Source organism: Helicoverpa zea, chromosome 31 (assembly GCF_022581195.2).
Source record: "Helicoverpa zea isolate HzStark_Cry1AcR chromosome 31, ilHelZeax1.1, whole genome shotgun sequence".
Taxonomy (NCBI): domain Eukaryota; kingdom Metazoa; phylum Arthropoda; class Insecta; order Lepidoptera; family Noctuidae; genus Helicoverpa; species Helicoverpa zea.
In genome coordinates this window covers 6,816,602-6,832,085 of record NC_061482.1, presented here as the reverse complement: position 1 = coordinate 6,832,085, position 15,484 = coordinate 6,816,602, and the positions used below count along the sequence as shown (strand labels likewise).

Sequence of the window (15,484 nt, the reverse complement as noted above, 5' to 3'; positions counted from 1 at the left end):
GGGACAAAGGCTCTTGAGATAATAACGACAATAATAATGAGATATAGGCACCGCAGGACATCTGAGGCTGATGACGGGGAGTAGCGACCCCGCGGGGCTATATATACTGAGTTCTCCAGGGAGTGTATACTGTCCCCCATCTCCGGCCGGTCGGAGTGAACCATGACGGGGGTAGGTCTCACGCCTCTGGCTTGGCTTGGCCGTCCAGAGTGGAGCCGTCGCTAGAGCAGGATTAGTAGCCTTGCTCGGAGGGTAGGTGCCTCATGGTAAGCACAGGGAGCGCGTAATCTGCGTTTAAAGTCCGCCGAGTTATCCTCACCCTTCAGCCGCTCATGTCCCTGTTGCCCTCTTGTTGCTATTCAGTGACTGGTTTCCGGGGGCCCAGTAAGTGAGGTGGCGAGTCTCCACCTGCCGTTTTTACATGTACCTAATACATTGTCATCTACTAACATCCCATCACAATAGCCCAAGTAGTTTTCCTCCATAGTTAGCAATAGTTTAGCACAGAACCGGGGATTGTCTTTTTTTTAACGACGTCCACCGGGGATTGTCCTTGGATTCATTTTTATAGTGTATAAAGGGATAATCGTCGGTTTTGTGTCACCATTTCATTAAAGTTGTCTCAAAAGGACTTCAGCGTGTTAGCTTCGGCCCCACGTTTGCCTCCCAAAAATTCGGAACTCTGTAGTCCCGAGGTCTGGAAGAGACATACAAAATAATAATGAGATATAACGCAACAAAGTTAGAGAGCGGGGGCTCGTGACGCCACGTCTAGGTATGTAAAATTTGTACTAAGCAGTGACTTAACACGAAATTCAAGCGTTGTTGTATATTCGTTATTATTTGTTTGTGTGAGAGAGAAAAGAAAAATGCGTTAATAGAGAGTGCTTATCAGATTGGACCACTTTTGCTAAAACGTCATATCTTCATATGCTTCATATAGTCTAGCAGGGCTCCTGGAGTTCCACATCAGGTGTTTTACATCTTCAATTTTTATAAGTCAACAGAGAGTGCTTATCAGATTGAACAATTTTTGCTAAAACGTCATACCTCTATATGCTATAGTCTAGCTGGGCCCCTGGAGTTCCACATCAGGTGTTCCAGATCTTAAAATTTATTATCTCAGCTGAAAATGCTCATCAAATGAAACAATTTTTGCCATGGCACCATATTTGTATCTCTTATAGTTTTATTGGTCTGTTGGAGTTCTGCATCAGGTCTTCAAGTTTCGAAGATAAATTATAGCCTATATGTTGACCAGGCTTAATACTGATACAACAAAGAAAAAATCATTGAAATCCGTTCAGTAGTTCGGAAGATTAGCGTGTACAAACAAACAGACATACAGACATACAGACAGAATTTTTTTTTTTGATTTGTGCTCCATTACTGTTTCTAAACCCCACCCAATTATTATTTTTTTAATATATTCAATGTACAGACACAGTTTTTTTACAAATTTATTATATGTATAGATGTTTTCAGTTTTCATTTGTCAATGTATATTTGGATAACAAAATTGCTTCGCCTCCAAATCAAAATGTCGTTTGTATAACTTACAAGTGATTTCAGTACAGTGACAGTTGTAATCAACTCATGAGTCTTATTCCTTTTAATGGTTTTTATGTGTATTTTTATGGTTGAAATTGGCAAAGCAAATATATGGCCAACTATACATTAACAACCTGGTGTATTGAATGTATTGGTTTTACTAACTTTAATGCGTCTGGGTTGATGTTCCCGCAGGCGGCGACGGCTGCGTCCCGGACTTCAGGCACCTCACACCTTGCGAGAGGCACAGCTAGCTTGTGCAGGGATCCCGGCGACGCCTGCACGCCTCGCGCCTCGCCGCCGCTGCGCTCGCTCAGCGAATCAGGAGACGAGCTACGCATACCGCTAACTCATCATCAACGAACAAACCGTACACATATCAGCCTTATACAACTAGTGTAAATTACAAAATTTTTGGATAGTCTGGATTTATTGTCATATTAAAAAGCTTTTACTTGTTGCTGTATAGTAAGGAACATTGTATTTACAATAACTGTATAAAACTTCAAATATAAAATAGCAAAACACAAAACTTACAACAATATATAAAAGCTTGTCTAACTACATCTAGAACTAGTAGAAGCAGATATAAAATAATATTGGGTCAACAATATAAGCGTTAAGAACATAAAACAGTATGAACGTCACCAACAAAGCTAACAAATGAGTCGCATTGTACATCAGATTGACGACAGTTCTGTTAACACGAACGAGCTCGCGCTCTCGATGACGTTTGCTTGTAAGTGCTGCTTACCGCGCCAATAACAGCCTCTAAGTTCTTTACCATTTAATGAACACAAATTTTACTCAACAATTTGATATATTCTTCAAGCGTTTTGAACTAGACAAAACCTTTGAAATGTGTTCTATTACTCCTTAAACAAATGACTTTTGGGGTGATAAAGACAGCGTTCCCACCTCTTGAAAATTTCTTAAGTGTGTTTTCTTGTATTTTTTTTGTAACTTTCTTTTCTCAAACTAATATAGGTACTCAAAATATGCAGTTCAAAGATAAAAGCTTCAGAGGCTGAAATAATGTAAACGGTGAGCACACATTACAAACACACTGTTACAACACAATGATCTATGAATTCGTTAATTTTACCGACGACATATTTTTGAAGTGCAAGTGATAGTTTATCATGGGTTATTACGCGAAATGACGTTACTAGTTATTCCAATAAGTAAAGTACCTTTTCATGATACCAACTGCTTGATTTACTCGTGCAGCGAACTGATGTATGCAACCAACTATTTCTCTTGTTTTTTTGGTGTCAAAAGGGGACATGAACATCAACATTTGATTTTTTTAAAATATAATAATTCTGGCTACTCATGCTGATGGTACAAAATCACAGTCCAAATATCTTCGCTTGTAAAGTGACCACAAACAGAACTATATATTTAACGGACTATGATAAGAGCAGTAGGGTTTACACGTATTCGTGTAACTGTAGAATATTTGTGATGTCAAGTATTTGTAGTCTTCTTTAAGAGTTTTGCAGCACACATTTCGGTGTACCGCATTTGTCAAGTTGACTGCTTCGTACCCATATTCACATTGGATGCAAAGCAGGTCAATTTACGGTTCATCACAAATAAGTCTATCGTCACATGACGTATATAGCAATAATCAGGAGAAAAGACGTCAGGACATGTAACATTTGACCCAAATAATATTACCCCCACAGTGTCTCCGGACACGCCGATAGGAAGAGTGCACTGTTGGGGCAGAAAATAAATCTATATATTCTGATAAAGAAAGTAACCTACGTGGAGCTTAGTGAAAAATTATTCCAACAAGCATATTCATCTTTGTGGAATGAATGTCTAGCGAATAATACTGTAATCGAGCAAGTGTGGCTATAGTGTTAGGGAAACTAACAATTTAATATTTCTGATCACGAAATTAGTATGTTTTTTTTATTATTTTTTTAACTCGCGATCGTCTATGATTTTTATGACAATATTGGTACGAACTACTTGTGGTGTGACGTTGACAGCATAGACGTTTTTTGCAGAACCGCCCATTAAATGGAAATTATTTCCAGCCGCTGCCCTAGTGTCACTTTTATACAAGTTCGTCGTCAACGATGCTTGAATGTAACATGCGCCATCAATCCTAGAATATTTCCGACAAGCTATGTGTAACTATTGTTATACAGTATGTGTAAACTTAGAAATGAGTAGTATGTTGTAAGGATCTATAAACAATTTAAGCGTTATATTAACATGTCATTTTCATTTATGCTCACGCAAGCAGTCCTTCATTGGCAACTATACTAAACTAATAATATTCATCCATTATGAGTGTATGCACATGTTGTCAATTACAAACATAAAACAGAACGCTACATGTTATATACGCATGTATGGTCGTGACTTGTGTGAAGTGTACACCGCTTGACCGGCACAAACACAACTGTCGGTGATCCTCGCCGTCCCACTCGACGGCATCGAGGGTCAACATCTTATGGAATGCGCTAGCTGTGCTTTGACCTAGGCGTGATTGATGAGGGATGAGATTACAGTGACCTTTGTATTATGGTACACACCCGAAAAGGCCACTGCACTGAATTACCCACCATGAGCAAAAGGCTTGTGTCAGTTCCACCTCAAAACATATTGGAAATGAAAATGAGTGTGGTATTTCATTTAAGTCCGTCTTAGCCGTTAGATACATTGAAGGTAAAATGCGTTGCTCTACATGTTTTAAGAGAGTAAACGGCTCCAGCCGGGAGAGACAAACAGTGAACATAGAGATGGAACAGACACAATGAAGTAATGATCAAAATCGAATGCGACGTGCACATAGCGAGCGTCAATGGCCACCTCGTTCGTTTGTGTTGTCTGTGCGCGCGCGCATAGCTCAAGGGCAGCGTGAAGAAGCCGCCGGGCGCGTTGAGGCTCTCGCTGGACGAGCTCAGCGCGGCCAGGCCGACCCACCCCTCCGCCTCAGTGCTACTGGACAGACACACGCCGATAGTTCCCTGGCCTAGTGGTGCACGGGATATCCACAAAGCTTACGCGCTCACCCGCATACCCGGTGATCTCCATTCCTCTACCCCACTCTCCCTTTATTCATTAACCACAATAAATCAGTTTAGTACAGGTGTTTAAGTAAATGTCTGCGTCGACTTAGTTTCATCGTCAGGACTACGGTACAGTGTTGTGAAAATAATTATAATTGATCAACTGATACACTAAAATGTATTATTTTCATCTACAGGTAAAGATATTTCCTCCTGCTTTTAAATAAATAAATGTAAGTAACCAGGCAAACTTGTGAAACAATAAACCATAAAGTAATTGAATAAAACGCGTTTTTAATGTAATTTTAAATATCTATTGAAGTGGAATAATTGGGTGGTAGCAAGGGAAAACTGTGCATATAATGAATAATGTGGAAACTTAGGTCTCTCGACAATTTTGTAGATTCAATTTAAAGTTTCTAATTTGCCTCGTGTGCAAGCACTCTTCAAAATTTCTTTTTGGAGTACGGCACAATCATGCATTTCCGATTTTTAAGTTCAATAAGTATGTAGTGAATTTGACAATCAACAACATGCAATTTGGTGCCACTATCAAAACACAAAGTATTCAAAAACTGATATTGTATGTTATTATAGTAAGGTTGTATTGAATCTTGAACATAATGCCTGTGTTTGCATATCTGGCGATTAGACAGTGATATTCAATTAAACTTAGGGTGGGCTAGAGATAAAACAACGCTAGAGCGTTGTCTATTAGGAATAAATATTGTTAAACTATAAACAAGAGTTTTTCGGATGGGGGATCATCAGTGACATCTTCCACAGAGAGAACAAATGCGCAGAGTCCGCTTACATTTTTTAAAATCCATTTGGCCATAATTAAATAGTGTGGTGCACGAAATATTCTAGTGTTGTGCCTATCTGTACGTTAATATAGTAAGTGTTAAGTTTATTTGTTGTCGCATGCGGAAAAACTTGTTTGCGAAATAAAGCTTTCTATCCATAGGAGCGTCGAACACGCAAATGAATGGAATACGGTCAACATTCCCGGGGCACTAATATTTTTATGTAAATTGGCTGGCATCGCCGACCAATAGCGGGACAAACGTTTTACTGAGTCTGTTTGTATTATGAAAATGTTTTTTACGTTGTGTGTTATTTTTTAGTCGAACAATTTATGACAACAACTATGTGAAAAATATTTCGTCAGTCATGCATTCATTTGGATACGCACTTTTTTGCTACGATCTCATTTTCACTTATAAAATGTATGAATTATACTGGTGCTACAATACGATGCAATCAAATTAGGTTGATTTCTATCATACATCGGCGATGCCAGCTACAAAAATACCAATATATTTTATAATAAATTTAGACAAAATCTATTTTTGCACATATAATTAATTATATAGATTTTAATGCCAATCAAAATATATACTTTTCAAAAAAAAAGTTCAACATATCAAGCCATTTTGTTAATCAATAATAATAACACTGTGTTTCTGTACGACAACAATCTCAAAAGTACCGAGAATCACTGACGTACGATTATGCCTCCAGTAATACAAATCTCTAAAATTTCAAATGTTCAAAATTCAGTTCAATGCCGTAGATATTTTTAATCATTGCCTTTAAGAAAATCAGAAGAATCCACCATATTGCTTATAGGAATTTAGAATGGATTGCAAGCTAGAACACTGGCGAGATTGAGACGACTCAGGATTTTAAACAAATGAAATTACGAGACAGGACACATGTAGATACATGTAAAAGGACAGTGGTGCCGCCTTTTTATGACACATTAAAAAAATCTTTGTAGTTTATAGGCCATAAACGTATATAGAAGTGTTCTCGGCACATACGTAGGAAATCTTTGAGAACTAGATCGCTATAGTAAAGTATATTACATACGTACCTCAGACTAAGGTCTGGACTCGCGCAGCGGATAACTGGGCTTGGTACAGCCGGCACTACTAGGTAGGCCATTGTCATGTAGTACTTCCAAACCTGGAGAAAAACAACCAGATTATAGAACATAGTTTAAAAACAGTAAATGACAGTATTGAATTGTAAATAGTTACTGACTTGCATGTATCCGTCTCGTTCTTTCTCGGGTTTTCTCGGCAAGGCCGGCCCACGTGATAGCAATGACGCTCGGTTGTCATTCACAGGTCTGAAATCATACATTTCAATTATAAAATATATATTTTTGCTCTAAGCTCCAACCAAGGGGTCTCAAGTTGTCCGGGTAAATGGGTTGTGGATGTCAGATAGGTAATCGCTGCATGCAAAACATTGGTTTTCGCCAGCATCCAGTTAGCGTCTACTTCGTAGTCGTACTTGGAAAAAGGCTAGCCAAAAATAGATCATTACAGCATGTAAATATTGTATTTTATTACAAAACATTTCTATACTCACGCTGGTTCTATGATGGTGAAAAGTGCATGTATCCTGGCGTGCAGAATGGGCCATGCTTGCAGGATAGTGGAAGGGCACCGGGCTGGTACCCTACTCCTTTCCAACAGACCGAACAATACCACCTGGAATATAATAGTTTAAGTAAGTCTTTGTGTCTACTTATTTTGAAGTTAGAAATCAATTTACGCCTATGACTATTTATATTTTTACGACTATATATTTGCTTACCTCCCAAGGATCAGCGCCGTTGGAAGCGCTGCCGCTCCAACTATTCTTACTCGAAGTTTCGTCATGTTGAATACCTGTAAAACACAATATATATTTTGAAATATGATGATTAGACTGTTTCAAATATATTTCTTTAACATTAACCTTCATGGAACAAATACCTTCGAGGGTACACAAGTAATAATTCGTTATAATTTCAATGCAAACAAGACGCTCAAACTGTAAAACATAAACAAAATCGCATAGTGTTCTTTTTACACGATTCCCACTAGATGTGTTTTTACTTTATGACCGACTTTCAAAAAGGGCAATTTCTCTATCATAAATAAAATAAAATTTTCCATATATTTTACTTTGGAACCCTAACAAAGTACTGTATATACCTGCAGTCCAGACCGCATGGCTTCTCTCAGCTAGCCACACGAGGTCGATCTGTCCTGCCGTGAAGATGGCTCCCTTCTCCGCCGGTGGCAGTAACGGCAGACATTTCTCCGCGAAGTACGCTGTATGTGCGTCAGCCGCATCAATCAACGCGGGCTCGTCACGGGTCAGTTGTAGTTTCTCTAGTAGATATTTGGCCTCCCTGGCAATGTATAATAGAATTAGGAAACTCTTTGGTGTTGTTTATGGTGGTGAGTTAAAAAGGTGGGAGATGGTCTGTCAATTTTCTTGCAATTGATAGTTGCAGAGGTTCGACTTAGGGGATGGTCGATATTATTAAGCAATTTATGTGGAAAAGAGAGACTCCCCAAAATGGTCTAGCCGCAATAATTATTTTTTGTGTATGTTTCTGATTCTGACTCCTTAGAACACTTTTTGTATTTTAATTCTCAATCAAGGATGCTGAATTCAAAAACCCTAACAGTTATTCCTTTTTTCTACAAACTAGCGACCCGCTCCGGCTTCGCATCCGGGATAAGGGTATTTCCCCACTATTTAATGTATGTTATTATACAGATAAACCTTCCTCTTTACTCACTCTACCTATTATAAAAAACCGCATGAATATCGGTTGCGCAGTTTTGAAGATTTAAGCATACACAGGGACATAGGGACAGAAAAAGCGGCTTCGTTTTATACTTTGTAGTGATAATATTTACCTTAGCACATGCACAGCAAGCCGCCTCGGGTACGCCTTACACTGACACAACATCACAAGGCCCAGGGCTTCGGCGCCGCGGATCACAGAAGCCAAGGGCTCTTGCTTTGTAGGAACACTGCTCACTGTGGGCTCGCCGTTCTTCCAACTAGTTAGCAGTTGTAACAGCATCCGAAGACCGTTTTCCACTAGTTGCGGTGACGTGTCCTAGGAACAGAGTAATGAATGTTTATTTTATATTTTTCAGATATTTTTGTTGTTTTTTTTTCAATAGAATTTCATATAATCTTAACCTTGCCGATATAAATAAAGTTGGGCAAAAATCACAAGAAATAAAAATAAGGTTGTTTGAATGATGAAAAACTTATGTTGTTTTATTAAAATATTAACTAATCAATCAATAGGTGTCTGAAGAAAATCCGCGAGAGTGGAATAAAAATGGACCTCAAAATAGAACCCTGTTTGTTGGTTCATTGTTATCTTACACATCTGTTACGTTTGACTTATTACCTGAACTTCTTTGGCTAGGAACTGCGTGAACCCTGCGAGGACATCTTGCCGCCACTCGGGGAAGTCCACAATCAGAGTCTGAAGGCTTTGGAAGGAGAGGCCCCTCAACTCTTCGTCCATGTGAACGGTGAGTCGACTCAGGAGGTCCACCAACTCACTTGAGCTCATACCCTCGGGAATCAGTCTACAATTCGGAAATCAATTCATTAAGATTCATGTATATTAAATTGTGTAAAAAATAGCGAAATATTACCTTGGTATGGCAGCAACACAAGTCCTAAACAGATCAATTCTGGGCTTCCTCTCCCCAGTATTGATCTCCTGTTCCTTCGTCACATTCTGCGTGTTGGTCAGCATCAACGGCCGACCATAGTGTGCGTCCAAAGCTCTTAGTATCTCGACCAGCACTCGTCTAACGTACGGGAAGTACGGGCTCATGCCAATAGACCGTGCGGTCTCGTCCGTCAACATCTTATTTAAGAACGTTTTCTTCACTCGCAGTGTATTCCCAGAAGGAAGGGTTCCCGATGTCCGAGGCATCGGTGGCTCCCCTTCTTTCTGCTGTAAGCTATCCGCTACAACCAGAAAGGCTCGGAGACCGATAGACATTCTTTCTGGAGTCAGTATAATTTTGATAGGTCTTCCTACCATGAGTAGGTCAAAAACAATTTCTCGCATCGCGAAGTCAAGCCTTTCTTGTGCTATAAACTGTATTATTTTGACGAAAATGTTTAGCGGCATGTCACGTGGTACTACTCCTTTAGATCCTTTGGGGAACAGAGAGTTGACGATGCTTTGCAGACGGGATTGGGTGGCGGAATTACTTTCGCATTTAATTCTGATCATGTACACCCATAACAGCCGATATAAGGATTCTGTGAACAACAATTTGACAATACATAAACAGTTCATACAAATTAATAAACATTATTATGACAAACTATGTAGTTTATCTCTTACCTAATGCCACCCGACACATTTTGGGGTCTCTATTCTTGAGGTGTGATAAACACATGGCCAAGAAGCAATGCCAATTAGCCAAGAAGAATTGTTTTTGTGAAACGCACAGGAGACAGGTGACCAGCGGGAACAACGCCAACCGATGCTTGGACTTAGTACTGGCGTCCAAAGTGTGGCTGTACAGCATCTCTACGAAGTTCTTCAGACAGGGAACATTCACTTCGTTCTTGACAGTCTGAGGAAGAAACAACAATAAAAATCAAAATCCATAATAATTATCAAGAATATTCGATATGTAATTACATTATTGTAGTTATAATGTGCATTAAGATAGATACTGGTGTGGTGTAACGTAGGTTAAAACTGTAGAACATAGCAGTCTGGTTTGTCATACAAAACTAAAGCAGTCAATAAAACAAATGACTGAAACTTACCGCTGCAACTGGCACGAGAATTTCAACGAAGAGTCCAGCTAGAGCATGTCGGATATCTTTATCTTTTACTTCTAGAAAATACTGCGCACACTCCTGAAGGAACTGAAACGAGGCTTCGAACTCCTCGATAGGCACCATCTTCACACGGAAGAACTTCATGCCCATTAGAAGAGAGATGATGCTTTGCGTCGTATGCGGAGATGGCTCACGACTTTTCAGTTCCTATAAATAAAACTTTACATGAATCCATTTCGCATTAAAAATAAATGCTTTATACTGTCGTAAAATAATTTTGGCGCATGCACAAGCCATCAAATGACTGAATACAGAGGAGGAAAAATTATTAGAGGAAAACTGTACTGCAAAAATGTATTAATATACAAAAAGCATATTTTACCTTCAGTTCGGCAGTAAACCGCTTCCTGACTGAAGCGAATCGTGACTGTGCGAGTACCGCCACAACTTCAGCGTATAGATCAGCTATTAAGTGCACGTTGGCGGCGTTCGGATTTGATTGCAACCTGAACATAGATAAGAGTATTATAGACCGATTGATATAGGCGGGAATATACGGGGCCATACATTCAGTTAGACTGGGATTCTTTACTTATTTTATGACCCTTAATGCACAAGGCTCTGCCGTAAATCTTGGATACCGTACAATTTTGGTATCTAAGCAACTACTGCAATACAAAACAAAATGCTAGCGACGTGTGCAAAACTCTTTCAATGAGCGCTTAGCAACCAAAATCGTTGGGTATATGTAACGTACAGAGGGCCTAAACCTATTCTAATAAAATTAACTTACCCTTCTTTATAGTTGAACCGTTTGAACGCCACATTCTCTATGTATTGTACAAGGTCTTCATGGCCCGGGTGAAAAGGCAACTGTTTCAGTACTTCTATTAAAGCGAGACAGAATAGGAACTCTACTGCAAGGTCCCGTCTCTCCGCTTGTAACTCTTCGCAGCTGCGCTCTACGGTTTCAGTGCCGGCGCCACTGCCTGACACTATGTATATTATGCTGGAAACAGACAAATAATATTTACATTTTAATGTTGATAGAGCTCTAAGTGATGGAGTGTATGTTACCTATGATCTTGCAACTTATATCACGGATCCACACCATAGTTACTTTTTGAAGATAAATGTTATCAAAAATTATTTGCTACAGATATTTACTTGATATCACCATGTTAGACAGTGTTGGTTCTCAAAACTTTACTGCGGTACGGACACACAAATAGGGAATATGAGATTAAAAAATACCTAACTTATCATCATAACTCATATCTCAACAAGCTCAATCTCAAAAAACATTTACTCTGTATGAAATAGACCAATTCAATTGTTTCCCTTACCTTTTGTTTCTGAGATCCTGGTGTGGTTTCTTAGCTTGTTCACTGAGTTGCGGCGAGTCTGCCATTTGTCGCTCCAGCCAGCCGAATAACGCGCGCAGTAAGGAAGGCAGACAGTGTTCGGCGACGGTACCAAACGCCTGAAGTATTTGGTCCAATTGTGGGTCCTCACCACGTTGTAATGTTTTCGCTAGTGGCTTTTCCTGAAGATTATTAACAAGTATTATATAAGACAGGTCATAAAAAAGGCTTTTTATCACCGTTTAATTGACATAAAATATACATACAAGTGGTTCAGCCATAACAGCCTCCATCTTCCTTTCAGCTTGCACGGTGAACTCAGTAAAGAGCAGTCTCATTACAAATTCGCCCGGACGCAGGTCGGAGTCAGCTGGTGGCACAGGACCTTTGTGTCCACCCCATGGCAGCATCGATCCTGTATTACAAATTAATAAGTGTTACATTTTATGAAAGTTGATAAGAAATGTTTTTTGTTGCAGACATTTTATACTGCTGGGCATAGGCCTCCTCTCCCATGGAGAAGGATAGAGCGTTTATCACCACGCTTGCTCAATGCGGGTTGGCGATTTCAGACTCCATTATATTCCAGGTTTCATTGAGATGTTTTCCTTCACCTTTTTATTAGCCATTGGTGTCCAAGATATACTTAGAAAGTAGAAATAATGTTGAATAATGTTGTTAAAGTAAATTAACCTGCAGCCCTGAACAAAAGCAATGTAAATCTGGACCATTTAAGACAGTAATTAGCCACAGTTAAGGTAAACCAATATTTCAGGTTACAAAGCCTTCCCGGACTGTATGCCACAAAATTCAGACTAACCTTTAGGCACGAATGGAGTAACGCCGACAGTAGAGCCAACATTTCTCCAATCACTGACCGGCGGCATCGGTTTCTCAGTATGTGAGCTGGTCATCTCTGTGACGGGGTCGCTTGTGAACGTATGAGCTTCGCCATCGTGCCTCGCCTCTGATAACACGCTGCCTTCTGACTCCGCCTCGCTGGACACCATGGATGAAGGCGCATCTTCTGTGCCTGAAGCTGTTAAGAGTTTACATTAGTTCTGGGTAACAAAGATATGATGCTTTACTTATGAGGGCTAATTAACTTAAAAGATATTATGTTTAGAGAATTCATTTTGGTTTTGGGAGGAAACCACAAACGTTTTTTTTAAATCGAATCAGTAGTTCCTGAGATTTGCGACCAACAAATTCAAATATCACTAGTTGGTTTATAGTGCTAGGCATTATACATAACAAGTTGTTCAATAGCAAATTTAGTACACCCAAGCATGAACTTACATATAAATTCACAATAGACTAATGATAGCTTCTTTATTGATTGGAGGGCTAGTGACCTAGTGTGGGAAGGAAAAAGCTAGCGCCAGGTGCATGTTTTGTGAAGCTACAATATGGAAATTGCAATTAAATTACACTGTAGTAATTTGACGTGGGTATTACAATGCAGTTTGAGAGTAGCTATTTCTAGCCAATACATAAAAGTATTGACGAAACAGAAGTCAGAACTCAGAAAGTCTGATGACCAGTCTTACCAGAGTTTTGGATTGCCCGGGCAGCTGGGTTGAGGAGGTCAAACAGGCAGTCGCTTCATGTAGAACACTACTACACAGCTGTATCCAGTTTGACTGGAAGCTGACCCCAACATAGTTGGGAAAAGACTAGGCTAGATGATGAGTCGTCAATACTTTTATGAATTTTATAATAGATATACTTCTCTATATTCAAGGTTTAAATTAAATACACACCTGACACATCTTCAGGATGCCCTTCTGATGGGACTGTGCTTAGGGAGTCGGATTCCTCTGATGTCATCATCTTTACGTTTTTCTATATCACTGTTAATCTATAAACAAATAATAATGCAATAAACATTTATGTGAAGAAGACAAATAAAGTGATCCTTCTTAGGAATTAAGTCTTATTATATTTTATGGAGACAAAATATATTTTCAAAATAAATATTTACAAGTTACATTTTGACTAGGACTTCATAATAAGATTTTTGATTTTATTATTTCCAGATATAATTCACCATGATATTTAAAGGAAACTTACAAATAATTTGAATATTACCTTCAAGTTCTTCTATGTAGAGTCAATCATCTTCTCGCATCTTTCCTAAAACATAACACTTTTATGTTGTATCTTTTATATTCACACTAATTTGCTGATATGCTACAACAAATAATTATGAAACATGATATTAAATATTAAAAACTTTTATCAGGGCAGTGTAGTACACAAAGCAACATTTTTGTTTCAATGATAAATGCAATGCATTGAAAAGTGACAGTCGCAAAAGCACAATGTCTTTATCCTTTAATACAACTTGCAAACAATGTAGGAAAACCCTATTTATTATGTCAAGGAAAACCATTTCTAAACACCTTAGACTGAATTAGATTATATAACTGCTTTATTGCATTATTAAAATTAAAATTATAGGTTTTTTGAAAATTAATGTTTAAACTTCAATACAAGCTCAGTGCACTAATGAATGCAAGTGAACAATTTAAATGTTATGCAGGGAATAATGACCAACCAATAATATTGTAAACGTGTGTGAGGCATTCCAAGCAATTGATACAATAACAACAATATTTGTATTCATGAAAACATTTAACAATTGCTTTGCAATCAATACCGCTGTGCTCCGGTTATTCTTAAATGAAATATATATATATATACTATGTGGTCTAGTTATGATGTGGTGGAAGATAAACTAGAAGCAATCATACACAAAAACATAGCTGTACAGTTCACTGTACAGATAAGAATGCATGCAGCTGTGAACGCCACAAAGAGATTGTATTTGACATGTCAATGTTTGTTTATTTGTGCAAGGAAACTCAACTCAATTTACCAAATAAAATAAAAAAATATAGCACATGTTATCTTAAACACATTCATTTAATAATGGCCATGCAATGAATCATGACTATGATTGATTGTTACTATTTTATTGTATTTCTTGCAATTTATTGGTATGATGATGTTTTGCTCAGCAGTATAACATAGAGCTAAAATTGCACAGAATTTGAGTAAAAGACTCTATGTACACATAAACCAAGTGTAGAGCTACAAATACAGTAATCACATAACCCACTGGCAGATACATCCTGTTTACATTATGTACCCTTTCTTAAATGCAATATATCCTCACAATGACTGTGTGAATTTAGTATCCCTATTTGTGACTAATGCTCGACAGTTAGGTACCTTGACCTGACAATTACACAGGACAGTGTCCACTACAGCTTTGGCACTTACAAATGATCAAGAATTTTATAGCTGCTACTTATTGCAGGTAATTAGATGTTATGAAAATAAGTTATTTTTAGCTGTGCTTTAATTATGATGCAAATGATTGCCTACTGATTGACTTACCGTAAGTAACTTCACCAAAATATAATAAAAGAAATAATATAAAGGTTCTGTCTTAAGAATATAGAAATCACAACATTTATTGGCTACAACTACATCAATAATGAATTTAAATAAATCGATATCAATCATAAAATTATCAGCTAAACAATGAGTAACACAGTTGATGACACAACATGCAAAGTATTCACTAAATCGTGATCTTTCAGCAGGGCTGGATTAAACGGTGAGCCAGTACATATAGCTATTTATTACCTCGCCAAATACAATATATAACAAGCACAAATCACATACAACGGAAAATATGAATCAAAATTACCTTTCAGCCGCAATGAATCTAAATATTGTCGTTACGACGCTTGATTGAAAATCACCGACTGTGTCTGTTGCTGTCACCAAAATAGATATTCTTTATTATATTACCAAACTATAGCAATTGTTGAAAACAGTAATCTCATCTGATAAAAAAATCTTTTCCCAATCATGCATGCATAACGCAACTAAAGC

General features: G+C 38.2%; 1 protein-coding gene across 5 annotated transcripts in view; it reads right to left on the bottom strand.

Moving 5' to 3' along the window:
* LOC124644853 (protein furry) overlaps positions 1-15,482 on the bottom strand; it is a 71,121-nt gene extending 55,639 nt beyond the window's left edge. For 2 of the 5 annotated variants that reach the window (XM_047184464.1, XM_047184466.1), the window contains exons 1-20: positions 15,297-15,482; positions 13,667-13,711; positions 13,339-13,436; positions 12,396-12,614; positions 11,842-11,990; positions 11,558-11,757; positions 11,005-11,220; positions 10,594-10,717; positions 10,197-10,418; positions 9,763-9,997; positions 9,056-9,677; positions 8,803-8,986; positions 8,294-8,499; positions 7,577-7,776; positions 7,194-7,267; positions 6,966-7,087; positions 6,633-6,720; positions 6,463-6,554; positions 4,384-4,515; positions 1,717-1,884 (exon numbers count right to left, since the gene is read on the bottom strand). In XM_047184464.1, coding sequence (XP_047040420.1) covers positions 1,717-1,884; positions 4,384-4,515; positions 6,463-6,554; positions 6,633-6,720; positions 6,966-7,087; positions 7,194-7,267; positions 7,577-7,776; positions 8,294-8,499; positions 8,803-8,986; positions 9,056-9,677; positions 9,763-9,997; positions 10,197-10,418; positions 10,594-10,717; positions 11,005-11,220; positions 11,558-11,757; positions 11,842-11,990; positions 12,396-12,614; positions 13,339-13,408 — 3,323 coding nt within the window. In that variant the 5' untranslated portion in view covers positions 13,409-13,436; positions 13,667-13,711; positions 15,297-15,482. The remainder of the gene's footprint in view (positions 1-1,716; positions 1,885-4,383; positions 4,516-6,462; positions 6,555-6,632; positions 6,721-6,965; positions 7,088-7,193; positions 7,268-7,576; positions 7,777-8,293; positions 8,500-8,802; positions 8,987-9,055; positions 9,678-9,762; positions 9,998-10,196; positions 10,419-10,593; positions 10,718-11,004; positions 11,221-11,557; positions 11,758-11,841; positions 11,991-12,395; positions 12,615-13,338; positions 13,437-13,666; positions 13,712-15,296) is intronic. The other 3 variants (XM_047184467.1, XM_047184468.1, XM_047184465.1) reach the window with 2 other exon arrangements.
* Between the last annotated feature and the right edge of the window lie 2 nt (positions 15,483-15,484).